Source organism: Salarias fasciatus, chromosome 14, assembly GCF_902148845.1.
Source record: "Salarias fasciatus chromosome 14, fSalaFa1.1, whole genome shotgun sequence".
Taxonomy (NCBI): Eukaryota; Metazoa; Chordata; class Actinopteri; order Blenniiformes; family Blenniidae; genus Salarias; species Salarias fasciatus.
Window position 1 is genome coordinate 39,097,245 of NC_043758.1, and position 24,177 is coordinate 39,121,421.

The following is a 24,177-nucleotide window of genomic DNA, read 5'->3' on the forward strand; positions in this document are numbered from 1 at the left end:
ACTCATTGAGAGTGATGTGGTATTACTGTTACTGTACCGTTTACACTGACAGCATCTTATAGAACTCTTTTATTTGTTTTTGTTTTACTCTTGTATTGTTACAGGACAGTAATACATAGTACTGGTAGAGAGATTACAAGGAATATTTGTTCACACAATAAGCACTTTTTTGTTCCATTTTCTACTTCTAAGGAATAAACCCAGCCTATTTTAACATACTGAATGAATTGCCATCTTCTTATTTTTTTGTTTGCTTAATAGATAACATATGATATTTTTTTTTTGCTTCACATTGAACTGCATTTGATTGAACTAATTTATTAAATCGCATCGCAAACAGGTGTATCGCATCATATCGGGAACAGGGTGAATCATACATCGTATCAGGATGAGGGGTGAATCGTATCGTATTGAACTGGGATGGAGGGTGAATCATATCGTTTCGTATCGAAAACAGGGATTAATCATAAGTATCGTATTGGCAGGGATTCAGTGTATCGCAAATTATATCGTATCGTTGGCAGGGCATCGAGATGCATATCAAATCGCCACAGTAATGGAGATCCACACCCCTAGAGGGGACATTGTTAGAGAGCGAGGACAAAAATAGGATAAAATTTGTACAGTTAAAATGTTAAAAGGAAAAAGTGATTGCTTATAACCTCATGACTGTATATGTAAAAAAAGGTGCTACCAGTGTAGCTTTTGTAGTTAGATTATGGAGCAGTTTGTGTTACAAGCTGTCACACCCGGTCTCTGCGGCCATATGAGGGCGCTCAGGGGCTGTTTACTCTCCCTGTCTGTCTGGGTGGTGATGTTGATGGAAGTCAGGAAGTCAGTTCTTGGGAACTGCCTTCAGCTGTGGCTTCGGGTGGAGATCACTTCCTGATCAGGGCGTCTATTGAAGCTGACCTCTGACTCCACTTCGGCGCCGGAGCATAGCACCTGCTGCAATTAGTGGTGACGTGCAAATGTTTGTTTATGGCTTCTCGTCCCTTATTAACTTAGTGTCTGTGTCTCAGCCGGCCTCCCTGACCTGCTGCACCCTGCCTGCCTGTCTTTGATAGTGACAAGGGGTATTATGGGTAATGGTAGGGTAATTCATTTAGTAGACTTTCACGATCTGTTCATTAAACACGGCAACTGAAGTCCCGGACTTGGTGTGTTTCATTTTATGTCAGTCAGCAGAGTCTACCCATACTTCAAATTTCTCATCAGATTACACTCCTAAAAACTGAAGTCTTTGATGTTCTCAATGCACTCTTTAGAAGAACGACTCTTACAAACATCAGTATCATTCTTTTCCTGCTGCTATACTGATTTGAAGTCACGTTTCGCTTCCTGAAGCCCTCTTCACTAATGTCTGGACAGCTTTGAATTGATTTGTGAAACAGATCCATGATAAATAGTCCAGTCGTTCATATTAGAGTGCAGACAGGGATTCTGGAAGCTTCCAGATGAATCCAGCTGTGCCGTCCCCACACTGCTGTGACCTGAATCTGGACAACTGGCTGCTGAAGACGAAGAGGACAGTTATGTCCGTGAGTCTCTGCTGACATCTGGTGGTCCCCTACAGCTTTACAACGCCACACGACAATCGCCATGGATACTCCACCGAGCTTCACCTTCTTCCTTTGTTTCAACCACAGAAATGTCTGAAATCACTTTTTTACTACAAACAAACACAGTACAGTAAGTTCCTCCTCACTAGTTGAGGTGTGTGCGCATGCACGTGTATGTGTGTGTGTGTGTGTGTGTGTGTGTGTGTGTGTGTGTGTGTGTGTGTGTGTGTGTGTGTGTGTGTGTGTGTAATGTGCTTGGTCATCCTGACTGGTCCTGCAGGTCTGGCTGGTGTTTTATCTCTTTAGGTGAAGAGTGCAGGAACAAAGAAAGGGGTGTGATATTTACCATGTCTGGAAACTGCTGGCTGAGTGAAGTTTGATGCTATTTAGAGTTTAAATTCAGTTCAGACTCTTCATAAAGATAATGTCAATGAAGCGCCACATTTAAGGGGCACATTCACCGTTTGTGAGGACCTCTCCATTTGAATGTGTGACAGTGACGTTTGATCTCTTGCTCAATAAGGGCGAACAGAGGTCAAGCGTTCCAGCGGTGCAGGAGAACTGGAGGAAAGTTCAATGTCCTCACATCGAGGCTGTGGGGAAAACACAAAATGCCATTCATAAGCGGTTTTAAACATGTGAGCAGCATACTGAAGCGTTTCAGTTGTGTCAGCCATTTCATTTTTTTGATTTCATTTTTAAAAACCATTTTCAGTTATTTTGGAGCTTTGGGAGCATTTATCCAATTATCAGCGCGCTTCCACATCCCAGACACGAAACTGCTGGCAGTGAAATCAAATTGAATTTGTATTCATTTATCTTTTTTTCTTCAGGCTGTGAGACTTTAAACCAAACCCAGTAGAAGTGACTTTAGCAGACATTCAGACTCTGAACAGAACTGAGACTGCAGAAGATCCCATTTTAAAATGGATTTAATGGATAAACAGGGAGAAAACTCTGATCCCTGACATTTCTCAATGAAAACATCTTTTCCTTTCTTCTGTTTGTCAGTGCGTGCATGCGTGTGTGTGTGTGTGTGTGTGTGTGTGTGTGTGTGTGTGTGTGTGGCGTCTCGACATTCAGGTGTGTCTTCAGAGAGACAAAGCCCAAAGCTGCTGTTGACAGGTGGACTTTGTGATCCTTGTTGTCAGCTCTGAAAAGAGGTTTAGGACCCTGGACTTTGGTCTCGGGCCGTGCACTTTATTCTAATTCATCTGTTGTTTCTCTAATGTTGAGTCAGACTGTGGAAGAGGTTCCGTTTGTATATCCATATCACTTCAAAGGTTTTAGTTTTTTCTTTGTTCAGTTTGTTGAACTTCAGTTTAACTGTGAACATTTTAGGAGATCTGAACCAAAGAACTCTTCACAGTGACATTATCCATTTAGATCCAGCCACAGGCAGGGCCTGAATGCAGCCTCTGTTTCTCAGGGTCTGTGGCTCTCCTGCTGAGGCTTGGCCTCATCGTGGTCCCGCCCAGCCAGGAAGTGGGTGTGCTTTTTAAATGTTTCCGGGCACAGATTCCTCAGACTGCTGCAGAATAGGCCGATCAGCTGTGAGGCAACAACAATGTGCACCCTTCTCCTTTATGCGGTGGTCTTTGCTGGAGCTGCCTACATCTTCCGCCAGATTTTTGTGAAGGGAAAACGATGCAAAAGCCAACTAAACCTCACTGGGAAAACAGTGATCGTGACAGGTAAGAGAAGACTCGTACATCCTCTCACTCTGGCTGCTTTGATGCCAGATTATTTTCCCACACACGGAAATCCATGGAATCGTCTGCTTTCTGCCTCTAGGCAGTAATACCGGCATCGGTAAAACCACAGCCATAGATCTGGCCAAAAGAGGAGCCAGGGTGATTCTAGCATGTCGCAATGAGCAGAGAGGACTGTCGGCTCTGGAGGAAGTCAAGAAGGTGGGTGAAAGTTTAATCTGATCTTGATTCTTTGCCAAGATGTTGTGGCGTAGATCCAGTATCAGGTAGTCAGTGACCGCCAGCTGTGGGACCAGATGTTGTGGTGATTTGGTGGAAAGAGCCGTGGACGGATCTTGTTGTCTGTGTGTTTTGTGAAAGGCGACCGGAAGCAGCCAGGTGGTGTTCATGCAGCTGAACCTGGGGAGTATGAAGTCTGTCCGCAGCTTTGCTGAAACATTCCTGAAAAATGAATCCAGACTGGACATCCTCATCAACAACGCAGGTCAGAGCTCGGTCCGTCACACACCTGTCCCTCCATCTCTCTTCCTGTGGGCAGAAGTTTGTTACCATGCTGGCACGATGTAACCCACACCTTCTGTCTGCATGTAGTCTCGAGGACAGAGAGACTGCTGCATGTCACATGTTTCTATATGAGCGCTGCTTGTCTGCATATTCACAGACTTTAGTCTGCTGAAAGATCACGACTGATTCCTGCTGAACATAAACAGTTTGTGTCTTCATCTTTCCTCACAGGTGTTTACATGCAGGGTCGCACGTCGGATGGACTGGGGCTGATGTTCGGTGTCAATCACATCGGCCACTTCCTGCTCACCCACCTCCTGCTGGACCGGCTCAAACAGTGCGGGCCCAGCAGGATCGTCAACGTGTCGTCCCTGGGACATAACTTTGGAAACATTGATTTTGACTGTCTCACCACCCACAATGCCCTGGGGCTGGGGACTTCATTCAAAGAGGTCTTTCAGTACTACTGTGACAGCAAGCTGTGCAATGTGCTCTTCACTCATGAGCTGGCCAAGAAGCTGCAGGGAACCCAGGTCACCTGCTACTCCCTCCATCCAGGTGAGTCCTGCCAGCTGCAGACACACAATGCACAACAGGCCATGTGAATTTCCAAGTTACTGTAAAACTGACTTTATCTACTTCACAAACTGGGATTGAGAGTGTGAGAAGCTTCAGGTCACACTGCTATTTTTTTTACTCTTGAATCTGCTCTAATTGTCTCCAAAGTGGTTCTTCAACCAAGTAAAGGTGACCGTTATTAAAGAATGCTTTTTCTCTTTTCTTTTTCCAGGAGCTATCAACACTGAGCTTGCGAGGAACACCAGCTCTCTGCTGCAGCTGGCCCTCACTCCTCTGACTGTCTTCTTCTTCAAGAACCCCGTCCAGGGAAGCCAGACCACGCTGCACTGCGCACTCCAGCAGGGAATCGAATACCTCAGCGGCCGTTACTTCTCCAACTGCACCGTGAGAGATGTCTACCCCAAAGCAAAGGATGACGTTGCTGCCAAGAGGCTGTGGGAACTCAGCGAGAAGCTGACCGGCCTGGCCTGAGGTGACCACGCCCAATTGGGACTGAAGCGTCTCCTACCCAGCAGTCCTCTGGACTGATAGTGTTTGAGGTCTCATATTAGCTGGCAGCTCATAAAGTTGTAAATCAAGTCACGTTAATAACTCAACCGGCACACCTAATCTCTTTATCGGGCCAACAGAATAGCCCGTTTGATGAGAAGGACCAGCAGTCTGCAAGAATGAGTCTCTCTACTGCACTGTTCACTCAACATCACTCCACAGTCAGCAATGTTTGCTCACATTAAATTGCTGGTTTTTCTTTGTAAACGGGCCAAGAAACTACTGTCTTGTATTTGGAACTATTGAAATAAAGCTGACTTGAATTTAACATTTTCCATCCTGCATTTGTTACGTACTTTAAATGAAGTAATGTCCAACTTTTTGACTGCCGTACCGCTATCCCACACCTTCACACATGGCCAGCCAGGTAATGTATTTAAGTATATTTGTGTGTTGCATTCTGGAATCGCTTTTATCTCCTACTCGACGGTCCCAAATGGACATCCCTGGAACTAAATTCATGCCGCGATCTGTCCCTACCCACGCTCTCAGGTGCACCACTTGACTGTACACTACTGAAATCACTAAATAATCCAGTGGTACGCCACTCCCTTCGGGTGTGTATCCAGTTTAGGAGAGCCTTTGGGTACCATGTCTTTTGCTTTCCAAGTCCAATTGCCTCTAACCATCTTTTTACTCCCTCTCACTCTGATTGAACTTTTCGCAGTTGGCATGAGAAGGGCAGCAAATCGTTTGCGAGCATGTTTCAGGATGGCCACTTTGTTTCCTTTAGTCAACTGACTGAAAAATACAATCTTCCCAAAACACTCTTCTTTCGGTATTTGCAGGTGAGACAGTATGTTCGCGCAAACCTACCTATTTTCCCTCAACACCTATTGCTAACCCGATCGATACCTGTTTATCTTTTGACCCACTTTCTAGGGGCGCTCTGTCCAAGCTCTATAGTATTATTGCAATGCAGAAACACCCACAGCTTGAAAGGATTAGGGTGGCCTGGGAACAGGATCTAGGACACATTGCTGATAATCAATGGGACTCTATTCTCTCATCAATACATAAATCCTTCATCTTTGGCAGACTCTGCTTACTCCAATTCAAGGTGGTTCTACTTCGTGATATGCTTCGCCCACCTACAGGCTTCACTATTGTTAGTCCTCTTGGCCCCAGCCAATCCTATGAGACAAAACTGAAACCTGCACACCAATCCAAGCCATGTGTTGGCACAGCGCCACGCCCCTCCCCGAGGGTATATCACAAACGGTTTGAGCGGCGGCTCTCCTTCTTCTTCCTCAGCCCCTGAGACTTACAAGAAGCCACAAGATCTTCGAGTCAAGATTTCCAAGGTTCATCATTGACAAGCTGGCAAGCAAAGAGTCGCCAACGGGCGTCGGGCCATTCTCCTGCGGCACAGCTCTCCTGGAGCAGGATCATCACGAGCGCTGCTTCGTCTGCCTGGGTTGGCAGCATCACCGCCAGCGGACTTTCTGCCCTGCCCGCCTCGCCCTCCCGCTCGAGGAGTCAAAGCGGTGGGTGACCTTCATGGGCACCGTCTCACCGGTTCCCGTGCACAACGACGCCGCCCCATATGACTGGGCCAAAGCCGGCAGAAGTATCAGCAGCAGCAGCAGCAGCGTCTCTGCGTCGGAGAAATCCACGCAGTGCGACGACTCCTTCTCCACCTTCTCCAGAGCCAGCTGCCAGAGCGCCCCCCCACGAACCGGTGGAACACCTCGCGGGGCTCTTCACGCCTGCCGCCGAACGCACCGACCTCGCGCTCCCGCCACAGCCTCGGGAGCCGGCACAGCGCGATTTTGCACTCGGGCTAGCAACCCAGTCACGGACCCGGTCCCGGACTGCGGTGCTGTGTCACGCCGTGCCATCTTTCCAGGTGAATGTGCAGCGGGATTGGGGTACGTCGTTCACCGCCAAGGGGGCGGTGAAAGGCTACCTCGAATACTGTTGTGTAAACGGCTGGCCGCTGGTCTCCAGAGTGCCTGCAATAGAGGACTCCGTGAGGCTGTGCCTGTTACCAAGATCCTCCGCCTGGCCCAGCGGAAAGCCCATGCTGCCGTCAGAGAGGGACAGGCGCATGGCGGGCTTTTTGGATAGAGGTTATGCTAGCGGCAATCAGATGTTTGCCCGAGCGAACAACATGACGTTCCTGCTGGGCTCCATCTACAAGATCTGCCACGAGAGATCCCAGTTATCTCCTGAGGACATCGATGAGATCCAGAACACAGCCGAGGTCCTGATGTGGATGTGCCACGCCACCGCCATCAACAGAGGCCGCGTCATGGACAATACAGAGCTTGCCATTAGGCACCTGTGGCTTGGTCTCTCCTCCCTCTCAGAGCAGGACCAGCGAGAAGTCCTGGGACTCCCCCTGTCCACCTCTTCTCTGTTCGGACCTGATATCCAGGTTATCATCGAGTGCCTGGAGGCAGCGGCGTGAGGCTGCCAGCAGCTCACCCTGCGCCTGCAGTCCCGTCGTGAGCCCCCACCGCAGCAGCGACATCCTGCGGGGCAACGGAGGCCAGCCCCCTGGAGTTCTCCGGCGTCTGGCCAGACCCCGTCTACCCGCTGACCCTCCCGGGGTGCCGACCAGCCGAGACTGTCCCGCACTCCCGAGTCGCGGAGCGCCCCGTCCGCTCGTCCTGCATCTGTAGTGAAACATGTAAATAAAGGCCGTCAGGCCCGTTACATCTTCCCTAAAGAGCAACAATCCTCCCCTCTTTTCTGCACTTGCATGACTGAAGCATGTCAAGCTGGGCAGGGCTCTTTCCCTCCCTCCTCCCACTATGAGATAAAGCAGCGTAGCGAGGTGAGCGGTGCGCGCACTGAGCCGCCCGGACGCGCTGCGCCATCGCCGGCTCTCCTCCCACGATCTCGCCACGCTGCAGCCATGGAAGCGGGTCACAGCAGCGAGCCAGGACTGCTGGCTCACCCGCTCGATGCAAAGCTCAAGCAGAGCGCTCCCAAGGTTCTGCCGGTACCTCGCAAACGCTCCAAGCTGAGCCCGCTGCCGGCTTCTACCCACACCAGCGCAGCGAAGCGTCAGAGTGGCGGAGCTATGCCGGCCCGTGTCCCCGCCATCAAGCGCTCCGGCCCCAGCATTATTACTGAGGTCAGTGGCCCGAAAAGCCTCGGGATCACGTCACCTCCGCTGGGTTTGTCTTCAGCAAAGCACTGGTTCGCGGCCCCAGGGCGGCCGCCCGCACTACTTCATGAGACGCCTCCTCCACGGCCCTTTCGCCGAGGGCCCATGGGCCGTCCCCTCGGCCATGGTGCAGCCACTGACGCTCCGCTTTTAGCCGTGGCATGCTATGCTGGGACTGCTTTCACCCTGGTTGTCCAGGAGGCTGAGAAGCGGCTATGCCCTGCAGTTTGTGTGTCGCCCACCTCTCTTCAACGGGATCTTTCGTACGGCTCGCATGCCCTGCTGGGGCGGCCGCTCTCGAAGCAGAACTGTCCTCGCTCCTACGCCGGGGCGTGGTGATGGAGCTGAGCGCGGAGGAGGCGCACTCGGGTTTTTACTCCCCCTACTTCTTGGTTCCTAACAAGAGCGGCAATGTGAGACCCATTCTGGACCTGCGGGTCCTGATCGCTCATGTAGCCACCAGAAGGTTCCGTATGCTGACTGTCGAGCACCTCCTGGAGAGGGTCCACCCTGGGGACTGGATGACGTTGCTCGAACTTACGGACGCCTACTTTCACATCCCCATTCTGAGGAGGCACAGAACCTTCCTCCTGTTCGCCGTGGGGACCAGGTATTTTCAATACAACCGACTCCCCTTCGGCTGCTCTCTCGCTCCTCGCACCTTTACCAAGTGTGTCGAGGCGGCGCTGGAGCCTTTCCGTCGTCGTGGTCTGAGGACCCTCATGTAACCCAGTACAGAAAATGACATATTTTCCTATTTTATTTGTTTAAATGTATTTGTCATTTTATTTTGAAAAACATTATTTTGGAAAGAGGAAGTGTCGTTTTCTTTCCGTAGCTTCACTCTTCCTGTGTTTTGGTCACATTGGGCGATCTTGACCTTCTCATTCGTCAAGAATGATGTTAGTCCCGCCTTCCTTGCTGTGGACCTCTGTGCATTAGTTTAGCAGTTATTTTCCACAGCAGTTATTTTCCACTCAGACAATGAGAGAGAGGAGTTGTCAGACGGTCCAAGCGTCATCTTGGTGAGTTTCCATCCTAGCAAGCGTTGTAAACAACTTGTTGTTCAAATGGTAACACAAAACATGTATTGTGGGAGCACAAACTGTGAGGCCGCGAGGCTGTTTCCCTGATTGTGTGTTTGCAGTGAAACTTCATCTTGGTGAGTTCTGAACCATGCTGCTGCAGACGCCATGTTAGCTTCATTAGCAACACGCTAAAGCTATTCACGGGTAGACTTTTTATGTTTTAACACAACAAAAATGCAACTTTTGTTTAACTTTTGGTTCTGCCAATGGAGATTTAAGTTTATAGTCGTACTACAATGTATTTTATTTTCATTTTGCACTGTTTTCTGGTAAATGTGTTGGTAATATTGATGTTGAATGTACTTTTTCTGTTCCAAATTGTGAAATGCTGATTGTGGTAGCTCAGAAAGGCTTTTTCTGCCACAAGGGATAAGTTCTAGCAATGTATCCCTAAAGAAAGACAAAAAATAATTGTATTTCATTTGTTGATTTACAAATAGATTAAAAATAGTTTAAAAATCAATAATTTCATTGCTTTAAAATATACACTAGTAATCATAAATTCATGGTTACATAGTTATCAGTGAAAGGGATAAATTTATTTTTTTTACATGAGTTAAAAAGTCAATTCATGTATAACAGATATTTTGAGTTAAACCAACACTAAGGAACTTTCAGTTTTTGTTGATTTTGGCGGCACCAGTGGACAAAAGCGGTAGTGTTTTGCCTGAAGGAATACTACAGTTCCCATGAGGCCTAGCGCGTGGCGTGGTAAAATGCTGCTCCTGGTGGCGTGCTGTCGAACTGAACTCGCCTTCATTTGTTTCCAGTGGCTGTGTGAAGGACGGATAGCGACGAGGTCATGAATCTAATGGTGGCTAAACAATGTTCTATCATGATGTGACGCATGCCGTACAGCAGTCCGCACATTTGGAGTTTTTTATTGAGCAGGGTTCCTACCACCATCCTCACAGCTGCTCAGTCCAAGTGAAAGCAATACTGACGCCCTCAGCCCGTGACAGAGGGTCATTCAGCTAGTTGTAAGTCGATGTATCATCACAAAAGATAATAAAATGTTTTATTAAGGTTGAAAAGTTCCTTAGTGTCGGTTTAAAACATGCATGTATATTATATTGCTGAGTATTGGTACATTGGTAATATAATTTGATTGAAGATAAACAAAAATATAGCTATGTATAGAGATAGGATAATGGACACTATTAGGTTGTATACAATAATACTATCATTGTGTACAGGCTAGGTCAGGGGTCAGCAACCCAAAGTGTTCAAAGAGCCATATTGGACCAAAAAAACAACAAATCTGTTTGGAGCCGCAAAAAATTATAAGTCTTATATAAGCCTTATATGAAGGTAACACAGCTGTAAGTGTATTAGCCTACTATCAAAATGAGTAAGTTAGCTGCAAATACATAATGAGCATCATGATTGAATGTTATTTTCCCTGCAGCATCCTGGAGAGAATGAAACACCACATGACGACCCTGCTGTACGATACTTTGTGCTTTAAGTTTAACTTCCATTACAATATTAATGTATTATGTTTTGTCACGTTGATGAAATTATAGAAATACAGTAAAGAAATCAAATTGTTGGTTTAATTTTGATTTTGAGGATTTGAGAAAAAAAAACCCAAAATGGAAGGTGCCTATTATTAACAGGCCTCCTGTCAGACCTTCCAATGGAAATAAAGTGCAATCCTCTTCAAAATTAAATAATACAATCCTCTTCTCTTTTTCCATTATCTGGGTAACAGTGCAATGAAACACCAGCAGTTAAAAAACAGTCTGCAACTATACAAAAAACAGCAACCTTTTGAAAAGGTAAATCGGTTATATAAAATGAAAATAAGCTGTTTAATTTTGATTTCAGTGCATTTCTGTGCATTCTGCAAATGTAAAGTTAGTCAGCCTGAAATCAGTGCAAATGAATAAAATGCAGAACAATCCTTTTCTATTTTTTTCCCACTGATGGCAGCAACAGACACAAATGAAAAGGCCACAACTGCAAACGAGTAATAAAACAGCCTGCAATTAAAAGGCAGCTTGCTTAAAAAAGTAAAACACAGTAGAATAGCTTTCTGAAAATGTAAAGCATAAAGTTAAGATAAGACAGCATCCTCTTCTCTTTTCCTCCTCCTCTCTCAGCAACAGACAGCACAACACCAGCGCAGCAATCCTCGACCTGAGCAATAAAACACAATAATATCCCTGCGTGTCATTCAAAATACTGACAAAAATCGGAAATCTCTTTTTAAAAACAGGCAGTTTGATGATAAATATGTGCCTATGACAGGATTGTGTTCTCACCCGTTTAATGTGACTTCTGTTTTCGGACATCACTGGACAACTTCTCAACGTCGGGCATGAAAGATGAAACGTCAGTCTTCACACAGGACTGCAGCTCTCCTCTGAGGCGGGCGGTGTTTGCGCCTGCACTTTCTTTCACCGTATTTGCGGAGAGAGGCGGTTTTCCTCGCGTTATTATCTCTCGGGTTGCAACAAACCCATATATGGGTGGCCGTTTGTGCCATACATCGCCTGGTACAAAACGCCGTTAAGAACGGCGCTTTTGACACCGAACGCCGCCAGGCGCTTTTATTTTGAAACACCTTCCGGCGCCTCAAACGCCGAGCGCCGCCAGGCGCTTTTAAAGCGCCACCAGGCGCTTTTAAAGCGCCACCAGGTGCTTGAAAACTGAGTGAGGAACTTTTTTCCATATATGTTTTCTTGTCCACATGACGTTTGATATATTAAATGTATTAAAATATATTTTTTCCTTTCTAATCAATTTTTCAAAACTGAAATGTTTAAATGTTTAAAAACAAAAAAATAAATACTTTTGATCAGGGGTGAGCTTAATGAGGAGACTTACGGGGTGGAAAATGTTCAAAAAATTACTTATCTGACATGTTTTCAGAGCAGCTAAAGTTTGCGAATAGTCAGAACAGGACAAAAGGATTGTAAATGTTCCCACAGGGAATTTTTTACCTTTGAAAAAGTTAGATCACATTTTCAAAATGTATATAGAATCAAGTTCCTTCACCGAAAATGTTTTAACTCCCATAAATACAATAAATAAATCCTGCCTTGTGATAGAAAAACCCCCCACAAAGGAGTCTTGTGTAAACAAAGAAATCTTGAATAGTTGAGCCTATATTTCTTTCCTTCTCTCCTTCTATTTTGTAATAACAGATTGTAATAACACATTGTGCAATAAATTATCTTTTTGACCCCAGGCTTGTGACTTCGGAATTGAGAGGAATACATGAAGCCAAATGATGTGACGATCCAGGAAAAGCAGTGTTCCTCTCTGACAGCAACCTGCTTGGTGGCTCCCCAGATGTCATGGTGTCCAATGACTGCATCGTTGAGATAAAATGTCCCTGCAGCCAGAAATAACATGTTTATAAGTGAAATAATTATCTGTGCCTTTGTACCAGTTAAACTGTTGTTTTATGTTGTGTGATTTATTATTAAAAATATAAGCAGTAACAAAATAAAACAAATGATGTCATAATAAATTAAGCAGGAGCCACATAACCAGTGTGAAGATTTGTGTTTAAGTAGTTCAGCATCCCTGACACTTACTGCCAAAGAAGAATATTCAAATACTTCTTCTAATCATGCATTCAGATATTATTTGAAAAAACTGAATTGTACTGAGAATGTAATATTGTAACAGACAAACATAGACCCTAAAGAGATAATCTCAGATTTATTTTTGAACATTTCAGTTTTGAAAAATTGATTAGAAAGCAAAAAATATATTTTAATACATTTAATATATCAAACGTCATGTGGACAATAAAACATATGGAAAAAGAAGACCGATACCTTTTACTGGCTGGTGAAACTTCAGGGGAGGAGAATATTAGCATGTTATGGAGCGCGTGGCAGCGCTAGGCGTCCAAAAGCGCCTGGCGGCGCTCGGCGTTTGAAACGCCGGGAGGCGTTTCAAAATAAAAGCGCCTGGCGGCGTTCGGTGTCAAAAGCGCCGTTCTTAACGGCGTTTTGTACCAGGCGATGTATGGCACAAACGGCCACCCATAGCGCTGCAGCGCCGTCGCAGGCTGTGACGTAAATCTTCGTTGACAGAAATGTTGAAATTTAATATTTAGTATGCACGCCTTTACAGCATTGTGAAACGCTAAGAATGTTTTTCATGTTTGTCCTCCTACAGAAACCATATTAAAACAAAAAATATATCCCCCCATATTTTTCCGTTTTCATACATTTTTGAAGAGGCTCCAGGGAGCCACTTGGGGGGCACTAAAGAGCCGCATGAGGCTCCGGAGCCACAGGTTGCGACTCCCGGGCTAGGTATTATAGCTTGATTAAGAAAACTCCGGACTGGACGTTGGAACACTGGATACCTGGATTCTTCTCTGGACAGAGATGGCGAGCCAAGCCCGAACTGAACCAACCTTTTGACCGAGGAACATCAGTCTTCTCTCACAAGTTCCAACCAAGTGGTAACAACACAGACTACCACAACACAGGAAAAGGAACTGAACTGAGAGAAATCACGACTACACGACTAAAAAGGACGAAACAAAACACTGAGCTCAGTAAAGACTTGTGGGGTTTTATTTTATTTTTGAGATACCAGCTTATTGTAAATTTTGTTAATTGTATATAGTTTTATTTGCTTATCTTCCTAAAATATTATCCTCGTCCCGGTCCTGTCCTCAGCCATGCCGGATGCCAGCTTTAAATAAAGGCAGCAGCAGGAGATTCAGTCTCGTCCTGCTGCTAACATTAAAATCTGTTCAGATAGTAAAAGGCTACAATCATACAATATTGCGCGCCCCAGCTGCTGAACAGGACAAGGTGGAAAAAAAAGAAAAGAAAAAGAAAATATTATACTCGTTCGTGCTAATTTCTTGCCTCCAGCCATTTCGTTTCACTCAAACTTTAGTTGTTCCTGTACTCCTGCCGAACCTAGCAACCGGTCTATATACTTTCACCTTATTAACGTCAGTCAGGGGTTACACTCACCTACATCGACGACTGGCTAATACTAGCGCCCTCTTATCAGGAGGCAGTGGAGCATATGGCCCAGGTCCTGCACCACGTCGAGATCTTGGGTTTCGTGATGAACTGGGACAAGAGCGCGCTCACCCCAGCTCAGCAGACGGCTTTTCTGGGTTTGGAGCTAGAGACTCTTACCATGACGGCCCGCCTCTCCGCAGAAAGACGGACCTCCCTCCTGTTGACCCTGAGGTCTGTGATAGCGGCTCCCCTGGTCAGGGTCCGTCTGATCAGAACCGTTCAGGGTCGAATGGCCGCGACCCACCCTGTGGTACGGCTGGGCCTTCTGCACATGCGCAGGCTCCAACGGTGGTTCAGTCGCCTCCTCTGCATGGGGAAGCGGGACGGACACAGAAAGGTCTCGATTCCGCCCCAGGCATGCCAGGATCTCCTTTTCTGGATGGATCCTGCTCTCCTCATGCAGGGAGTCCCCCTGGGCTGCGTGTCGCATCACGTCGAGGTGTTCACGGATGCGTCTCTCGCAAGATGGGGATGCACCCTAGGCCACCTCACGGTGGGCGGTGCCTGGGATTCCACCCCCATTCAAATCAATGTGCTGGAAATGACGGTGGTGCAGCGGGTCCTGCTCCATTTCCAGGCCAGGCTGAAGGACAGCCATGGGCCCATCAGATCGGACAACACCACGGTGGTCGCGTACCTGAACAGGCAGGGGGGTACTCGGTCTCCCCCCCTTCATCGCAAAGCGGCGGAGATCCTGCTGTGGGCGGACCGGCACCTCGCCTCTCTCAGAGCGTGGCACGTGCCCAGGGTTCTCAACATCGGTGCGGACAGAATGTCCCGGGGAGGCCCGCTCCACGATGAGTGGGGCCTGGCCCCGTGGGTGGCAGCCCGACTCTGGTTCAGGTTCGGCCACCCGGTGGCAGACCTTTTCGCCAGTGCAGAGAACGCACAGTGCCCACTCTGGTTCTCGCTCAGGTCGTCAGACGCACCCCCTTTAGGGGTAGACGCCTTCACACACAGGAGCTGGCCTCCGGGCCTCCTGTATGCGTTCCCTCCGGCCCACCTCTTAGCCCCGTTGCTGCGCAGGGTGAGGACCCAGAACCTCCACATAATAGTGGTTGCTCCGGACTTCGCCTCGTGGTTCCCGGACCCGGTCTAGTTGGCGGTTGGAGACCCATGGCCAATCCCCGACGGCCCGACGCGTTGCTGCAGGCAGGGGGCGCCCTCCGATCCCACCCTCTCCTGGGCGGGAGGCTCCTGGCTTGGAGGCTGAAAGGGTGGGACTAGTGGGACTAGATCTCCCTCCAGCTGTGGTTTCTACCATCCAGAGTGCCAGGGCCCCCTCCACTGTCAAGGCCTACAGGTCACGGTGGCAGCTCTTCACGACGTGGTGCTCGGAGAGGGATTTGGACCCAGTCTCCTGCACTATTGGTGGAGTATTGGAGTTTCTCCAGGCACTGCTGGACAGCGGTTGCGCTGCATCCACTCTCGCGGTGTTTGCATTGGCCATTACAGCGGGTCATGGCGGCTTCGGCCGCTTCTCTGCACGCAGTCACCCGCTGGTGAAGCGGTTTCTGCGCGTTGCGTGTCGGCTACGGCCGCCCATCAGGCATGTGCTTTCCCCAAGGGACCTCCACACGGTGTTTGAGGGTCTGATGGGACCCCCCTTTGAGCTTTTGGAGCAGGCGGAGGATTGCTTTTTCTGCTTTAAGGCTGCCCTTTTGTTGGCACTGGCGTCCGCCAAGAGAGTTGGGGATCTCTGCACCTTGTTGGTTCATCCGTCCTGCATGGTGTTCAGTCAGGATGGGGGACTCGTGCATCTCTGGCCTAACCCGGCCTTTCATCCCAAGGTGATCACGTCAGACTTCCGGTCGCCAGTGATCCGGATCAGGACGCTTGGCTCCCTGCCTGGTTCGTCTGGGGATGACCCGCGGCTGCGGTTGCTTTGCACGGTCAGGGCTCTGCGTCACTACGTTGAGCGCACAGCTGGCTTTCGCACTACGGACCAGCTGTTTGTGAGGTTTTGGACCAGGGGGCGTGGAGCCCCGCTGTCCTCCCAGCGTCTCGCCCACTGGTTTGGGAGCGCTATTGCAGCTGCATATGAGGCGCAGAATCTTCTGCCGCCAGCGGTGATTCGTGCTCGGGGTCATGCTGGGTGACATCTGCAAGGCTGCTTCCTGGGCTTCCGCATCCACCTTTGTGCGTTCATATCTGATGGATATGTGCACAGACACTGTGGCCATGTCGGTTCTCAGCGAGAACATGAGTTCTGTCGCTTGACCGTGTTGGTCCTTATGGCCTGGCTGCCGCGTCCCGTGTGGGGTCGCGGACCAGGGCTTTTCTTCGCCTGCCGCTGTGGCTTTGCCCCAGCCCGTGGGTGTGTGTGTGTGTGTGTGTGTGTGTGTGTGTGTGTGTGTGTGTGTGTGTCGTTGCGAGATAACTGGGAGATAACCCTCATCTGACCCCATCAGAACTCTGTACGAGGGGGGACCCAAAAGTTTCCGGACTGATTCTATTAATAAAAAAATACAATGAATTTCCGACTTTGGCCGCTAGATGTCGCTACAGGATAGCCTCATGCATAACTGTGCCAGGTTTGGTTTTCCCCCGTGATGCGGTCAGCTGACAGTCACTGTTTATGTTGACAGAGTGACACCCCGCTCTTCGATTTTTCAAGATGGCGGATACCCACTGATATGCGCTCTGTCAAAACATTTTGTTTTTTATTGGGAAAACCAGCGGCAGAAACACTCACCACGTTGCAGACATTCTTTAAGAAGGATTCTTAGGGTTTCTGAGTGGTTTGGGCCCTTTAAGAGTGATCAGATTACATCACGAAGACCAGGCACGCAGAGGACAACAATCCACTTCCAGAACAGAGGAAAACGTCACAAAAACTGAAGAAGACGTCCTGGTAGATCCACGCAGGACTTTTGATGGCATTGCAGATCTGATGGGAGTATTGTAGAGATCCAGACAGATGATCCTCAGCCGGTTATTAGAAGCAGTGAGACGAAGGCTCCCGGAAATGGCCGCATCATAGCAGCCAGCAGACCACAGGACGCCCCGTTACGCACAGAAATAGCACGAAATGTTGTGCGTAAAGCATATTTTTGGACTAAAACCGTGACCAGCCAGCCTCCCCACCGCCATATTCCCCTGATGTGGCCCCAGGCGACGGCTTTTTGTTGTCAAAGATGAAACTGGAGCGGCAGCAGAAAGGTAAGACAGGCATACAGGCGGGGGAGGGAAAATCGAAGTTCTATCTTATCGGCGCAGTTACGCACGGTCATGGCGACTCTTCTGAACAGTGAAAATCTCCGGTGCAGCGTTGTATTCAAGCCAAAGGAGAGTATTTTGGAGGTGACAGTTTCAAATAATTGCGAAGATTAAAAAATAAAAAGTTATAACTACAGTCCGGGAACTTTTGGGTCCACCCTCGTATGGTCGCTTTTGCCTTGCTCTTGGCCAGACGTGCGATTCTACTGAGGTGGAAACGTGCTGCCCTGCCCACGCTTAACCAGTGGCGTCAGAATGTAATGTCCTGTCTCACACTTGAGATGCTGCATTCATCTGTGAGGAAGGGGTTTTATGAGACATGGGAACCTTTTCTAACCTACTTTCATAATATACAAACTAATTCATGATTGATTAACCCTTGACATAAAGGCCCCATCCACACAAAGACGAATCCAGGCCAAAACGCAAAAATATTTGATCCATTCAAACTGTAGTCCACACGAATTCAGCATTCCGTGGATCTGAAATCGAACATTTTTGAAACCAGGTCCCAGGGTGAACAGATCCGAAAACTGTTGAATCCATGGCTCCGTATTTAATCCTATTTCGGAGCGTTTCCTGATACGCTGCGTCGTCGCGCTGTGTCGTAACAAATGCGCAGAACGCTGTAAACAGCAACAACAATGGCGCTGTGCAGTGTAGCAGACATCCTGCTGAAGACTGCGAGCCTTTTGCATCTTTTACAGCAAAATATTGCACTGCTTCAGCACCACCGGATACAACAAGTCAACATGGACAACGCCATGCTTCATGTAATTTATTTATTTTTTTTTAGTTTTATTTTTTTAGTTTTTACAGACTTTTTGTTTTCAGAGTCTTAACATTTTTATATAAGAAAGTACAACATTTTTGAAGTGGGTAAATGACGGCTTCTGCCTGCTGTATTTTCATTTATGAATAAAGAATTTTGATTTTAGGATTAGTAAATTGATGATAATAAAGTCTGTCCTTCTTTTCCTGTTTTCTGAAGAAACAAAAAAACACATTTCCCACCTCAAAGTAAAGTCCTTGTATAATTACAAAGCGACAGAAATCCTTCCAGATCTTGGAGTCATCACGTCCAAAAGGGGTGTTGAGTTGTTTCAGGCTGATTTCCGCAGAAAGAACAGAAACACCAACGTCCCTTTTATATTTTGTCATGAAGTGGAGAGCAGGATGCTTCATGTAATGTTGGATCAACCACCAAAAAGATCACAAAGGGCTGCTAGGCTGAGGAGCTATGATATTGATGTGATAAAAATGAAGTGCCACCTAGCGGCCTGGCGTGTTATTGCAACGCTTCAGCCGTTTTGAAAACAGTCATGTGGACGGTCATAAATATTGAATCAACTCCGTCTTTACGGTCAAATGTTTTTGGAACTATGAGCGTTTTGGCTTCGTGTGGACGGGGCCAAAGTGCGGTTTGACTCTGTATGGTGCTCCGTAATATACAGTTGTAGGTAACATGCCTTATCTAACTGTTGTTAGCTTTTTCTATACCGTTGAGTGTGGGAGGGTTGGGAAGGGCTGACACACATATGTTTTTTTTTTTACATGAGTACATTATTTGTGAAACTATTGAAGGTTACTGCGTAACCCTGTCCTCTATTTTTTCCTTCCTTTTTTTAACCTACTTTAATTATTGAATATGTGTATGTATGCAAATATTTATCTTTTTTTTTTTCTTCCTTCTGATTTTGAGTTCTGTCATTGTGTTGATATGTGTTTTTTTTTCAGTGACAAAAGATCAATAAAAACATTTGAACATAAAGTGTATTTGTCCCTTTAATTCCAGAAATCCCACAAGTATTTTTTCTTTTCTTTGTTCACTTTGTTGAAGCTCAGTTTAACTGTGAACCTTTTAGGAGATCCAAACCAGAGAACACTTCACAGGCCTTCCAGCAAACTGGTTCCTGGGCCAAATCGGGGCCGGCACCCAAAATTGAACCGGTTCCTCTGTTCGCACCAACCGCGGCCCCGGCCCCGGCTCCCAAAAGTCAGGGATTTTCAGGAACCAGTTTCTTCCTGGTCCAGATCAGGCCCCGACCAGGCCCCTGCCACTCACCGACTAAGTCCGGCCCTGGGGGCGGAGTTACGGCGACAGCTGGGGGGGGGGATTGTGGAGCAGCGGGGCTCGCAGCGGACCGCGGTGGGGGTGGGGGGGGTGCACACTCGTAGCGTCGGAGTGTCCAGCTCAATAAATTGAGCGCAGCTGCTAATCAGCGCGACGCCATTATTATTATTTTTTTTTCTTCTCCTGTCTGTTGTCCGGGCGCTGCACAATTTAGTGCGGGGCGGGGCGCCCGGACTGAAACGGTCTGGCGGAAACCTGTTCTGCAATGACGCGATGATGTCGCTCCACCTCCGCCTCCGCCTCCACCCCCCCATGGCCGCAGTGGAAAACCAAAGCGGGGTTTTTCAGGCCCTGGATTTGAACCAGGTTGGAACCAGGCCCCGGTTCGGCCCGGGAACCAGTTTGGTGTAAAAGAGGTAACAGTGATGTTATCCATTTAGATCCAGCCACAGGCAGGGCCTGAACCCAGCCTCTGTTCCTCAGGGTCTGTGGCTCTCCTGCTGAGGCTTGGCCTGATCGTGGCCCCGCCCAGCCAGGAAGTGGGTGTGCTTTTTAAACGTGTCCGGGCACAGATTCCTCAGACTGCTGCAGAATAGGCCGATCAGCTGTGAGGCAACAACAATGTGCACCCTTCTCCTTTTTGCGGTAGTCTTTGCTGGAGCTGCCTACATCTTCCGCCAGATTTTTGTGAAGGGAAAACGATGCGAAAGCCAACTAAACCTCACTGGGAAAACAGTGATCGTGACAGGTAAGAGAAGACTCGTACCTCCTCTCACTCTGGCTGCTGTTGTGGAAATTCTATTAATAAATGCACCAACGATGAGTTACTTAATGATTCCTTTAATTCCAGTTGCAACAGCAGAGAAGTCACGACTGCTCAGTCAGTGTGAGTTCTGAAAATTCTGAGACACAGACCGATATGAACCCCTGCCGCCCTGAACCCCTGTGGCCAGGGGCAGACATGATAATGTCATTATCATGCCTTAGAGGCTGCCTTCAGTCAGGAATGGACACATAATTTAACATATGAAGTGACAAAGGAAACAGCAACTCCAACAGCCCAACCCACTTCAAACCCTGTGGCTGCCGATGCGTCTTAGAGGAATAGCACACAGACCATCGATACCTTTTGGAGATTACGCCCGGTCAGAGGGAGACACATCTGTTTAGCATATAACAGGACAAACAGAAAAGAAACCCCCCCCTGTGGATTGGCTTGGTGTCAGGAGTCCAGGGGGGCCGTCTGCTAAGGAGCCCACTCATAGCTAATAACCACTACATGTATTAAATACACAAAAATTTCCATCACACTGCTTTGATGCCAGATTATTTTCCCACACACGGAAATCCATGGAATCTTCTGCTTTCTGCCTCTAGGCAGTAATACCGGCATCGGTAAAACCACAGCCATAGATCTGGCCAAAAGAGGAGCCAGGGTGATTCTCGCATGTCGCAATGAGCAGAGAGGACTGTCGGCTCTGGAGGAAGTCAAGAAGGTGGGTGAAAGTTTAATCTGATCTTGATTCGTTGCCAAGATGTTGAGGCGTAGATCCAGTATCAGGTAGTCAGTGACCGCCAGCTGTGGGACCAGATGTTGTGGTGATTTGGTGGAAAGAGCCGTGGACGGATCTTGTTGTCTGTGTGTTTTGTGAAAGGCGACCGGAAGCAGCCAGGTGGTGTTCATGCAGCTGAACCTGGGGAGTCTGAAGTCTGTCCGCAGCTTTGCTGAAACATTCCTGAAAAATGAATCCAGACTGGACATCCTCATCAACAACGCAGGTCAGAGCTCGGTCCGTCACACACCTGTCCCTCCATCTCTCTTCCTGTGGGCAGAAGTTTGTTACCATGCAGCTGCTGGCACGATGTAACCCACACCTTCTGTCTGCATGTAGTCTAGAGGACAGAGGGACTGCTGCATGTCAGATGTTTCTATATGAGCGCTGCTTGTCTGCATATTCACACTCTTTAGTCTGCTGAAAGATCGCCGACTGATTCCTGCTGAACATAAACAGTTTGTGTCTTCATCTTTCCTCACAGGTGTTTACATGCAGGGTCGCACGTCGGACGGACTGGGGCTGATGTTCGGTGTCAACCACATCGGCCACTTCCTGCTCACCCACCTGCTGCTGGACCGGCTCAAACAGTGCAGGCCCAGCAGGATCGTCAACGTGTCGTCCCTGGGACATAACTTTGGAAACATTGATTTTGACTGTCTCACTACCCACAATGCCCTGGGGCTGGGGACTTCATTCAAAGAGGTCTTTCAGTACTACTGTGACAGCAAGCTGTGCAATGTGCTCTTCACTCATGAGCTGGCCAAGAAGCTGCAGGGAACCCCGGTCACCTGCTACTCCCTCCATCCAGGTGAGTCCTGCCAGCTGCAGACACACAACGCAGAACAGACCATGTGAATTTCCTTTACATATCCATGACACAAGTTACTGTAAAACTGACTTTATCTACTTCACAAACTGGGATTGAGAGTGTGAGAAGCTTCAGGTCACACTGCTATTTTTTTTACTCTTGAATCTGCTCTAATTGTCTCCAAAGTGGTTCTTCAACCAAGATGCACTTTCTCTCTTCCTTTTCCAGGAGCTATCAAAACTGAGCTTGCGAGGAACACCAACTCTCTGATGCAGCTGACCATCACTCCTCTGATGGCCTTCTTCTTCAAGAACCCCGTCCAGGGAAGCCAGACCACGCTGCACTGCGCACTCCAGCAGGGAATCGAACACCTCAGCGGCCGTTACTTCTCCAACTGCACCGTGAGAGATGTCTACCCCAAAGCAAAGGATGACGTTGCTGCCAAGAGGCTGTGGGAACTCAGCGAGAAGCTGACCGGCCTGGCCTGAGGTGACCAGGCCCAATTGGGACTGAAGCGTCTCCTACCCAGCAGTCCTCTGGACTGATAGTGTTTGAGGTCTCATATTAGCTGGCAGCTCATAAAGTTGTAAATCAAGTCACGTTAATAACTCAACCGCCACACCTAATCCCTTTATCCGGCCAACAAAAGAGCCCGTTTGATGAGAAGGACCAGTCTGCCAGAATGAGTCTTTCTACTGCACTGTTCACTCAACATCACTCCACAGTCAGCAACGTTTGCTCTCATGAAATTGCTGGTTTTTCTTTGTAAACGGGTCAACAAATTACTGTCTTGTATTTGGAACTACTGAAATAAAACTGACTTGAATTTAACATTTTCCATCCTGCATTTGATATGTACTTTTAAATGGTCAAGATACAACTTTGTGACTGACGTACCGCTATCCCACACCTTCACACATGGCCAGCCAGGTAATGTATCAAAGTGTATTTGTCCCTTTAATTCCAGAAATCCTCAAGTTTGAACAGTCAAGATGTCAGGGAGTGTCATGAATCAGCTGAAACGGAGCCTGACTGCACCACACCTGAACCGTGATTTACTCTGCTGTAACAGAAGAGAAACCGGTTGTCAGATTCGCTGCCGTGTGTCAGAACCTGCCAAGATTCAACTGACAGACATGACGTTTACAGTTCTCCACAGATCAAGTTTTCTTGTTTCTGGTGTGTGGTGGCTACGTGAGCTTGTTTTCTGGTTCTCTGTGTTGTTGTAGAAGAGTGGCTTTAGTTTGGAGGGAGAAGGGGTTGCTGCTGAGCCTCCCGCCTCCGTCTCGTCTTCAGTCAGTTGTCTGCATTTGGAGTTGTTTCTTCACCTGTTTTCTTCCTCTCTGCCACCGTTCTCTCATCTTTATTTCTATCCCCATACCTCTAAACAGAAATGTAGAAACAGAAAGTCTCCTCCTCTGAGTCTGGTTCTTCAGAAACTCAATTCAATTCAATTCAGCTTTATTTATATAGCGCCACATACAGCATAGTCATTTCTTGGCTGCTTTTACAGAGAAAACCCAACAGATCCACATGAGCAGGCATAAAGCGACTCTGGAAAGGAAAAACTTTAGGTTACTTAACGTGACCCCGGTTCTCAGAGTAAGCATGAGTGAGATGTCTCACTATGGGATACGCCCCCAGCGTATGCCTCAGAAGCATTTATCTCATTACGCCAATCCTGATTGGCTGGTGATCGCGACGCCCACTGAGGGTGGAGCCACCTACCCTTTAAGTAGCCTGCATCATCCACGCAGTGTCACTCAAAATAAGCACCGAAGAGGTGCTTTTTCCTTCTTCTACTTCGCCCAGCAAGAAGGGCTTCTGGTGAGACATCTCACTCATGCCACTCTAAGAACCGGGGTTACGTTAAGTAACCTAAAGTTCTCATTCATAGCATTCCTTTCGATGTCTCACTATGGGATATGGAAACTCCCATATTGACAGACATGCTCATCTCGATCAACCACCAGCTCTTAGGAAAGGGCTTCAGTGACACCCTGGTATTCCCAGGGGCAAACTGAGTGCACGAGGAGTGCACTGAGAGTGCATGAATGTCACTAACACGCTTGGCAGAGGCTAAAGCTAAAAGCAGCGCTGTCTTCAGATGCTTCAAGCTAACCTCCTCCAGTGGTTCAAATGGAGCTCAGGAGAGGCCATGTAAAACCACCGCCAGGTCCCATGGGGGCGCCAGCAGCCTGAAAACAGGAAGCAGCCTGTGTGCCCCTTTCATGAAACGACAGACCAAAGGATGTTGGCTGGCCGTTTTTCCACCAAACCCCACAAGCACGAGGCAATCGCAGCCAGATACACCTTTATTGTGGAGAAGGCTTTATGTTTGTCAATCAAGTCCTGTAAGAATGACAAAATAACACCAACAGTGCACTGAAAGGAGA

General features: G+C 47.9%; 2 protein-coding genes across 2 annotated transcripts; both read left to right on the plus strand.

Moving 5' to 3' along the window:
• Positions 1-3,074: 3,074 nt before the first annotated feature.
• Positions 3,075-5,183, plus strand: LOC115401086 (dehydrogenase/reductase SDR family member 13-like). Its single transcript, XM_030109255.1, has 5 exons — positions 3,075-3,256; positions 3,357-3,475; positions 3,635-3,758; positions 4,010-4,336; positions 4,569-5,183. The coding sequence occupies exons 1-5, from the start codon at positions 3,130-3,132 to the stop codon at positions 4,826-4,828; spliced, it is 957 nt and encodes a 318-aa protein (XP_029965115.1). The 5' UTR covers positions 3,075-3,129; the 3' UTR covers positions 4,829-5,183.
• Positions 5,184-19,985: 14,802 nt separating this feature from the next.
• LOC115400610 (dehydrogenase/reductase SDR family member 13-like) lies at positions 19,986-22,612 on the plus strand. The gene is made up of 5 exons (XM_030108606.1): positions 19,986-20,165; positions 20,795-20,913; positions 21,073-21,196; positions 21,455-21,781; positions 22,010-22,612. Exons 1-5 carry the CDS (start codon positions 20,039-20,041, stop codon positions 22,267-22,269), a joined length of 957 nt encoding a protein of 318 aa, XP_029964466.1. The 5' UTR covers positions 19,986-20,038; the 3' UTR covers positions 22,270-22,612.
• The last annotated feature ends 1,565 nt before the right edge of the window (positions 22,613-24,177 follow it).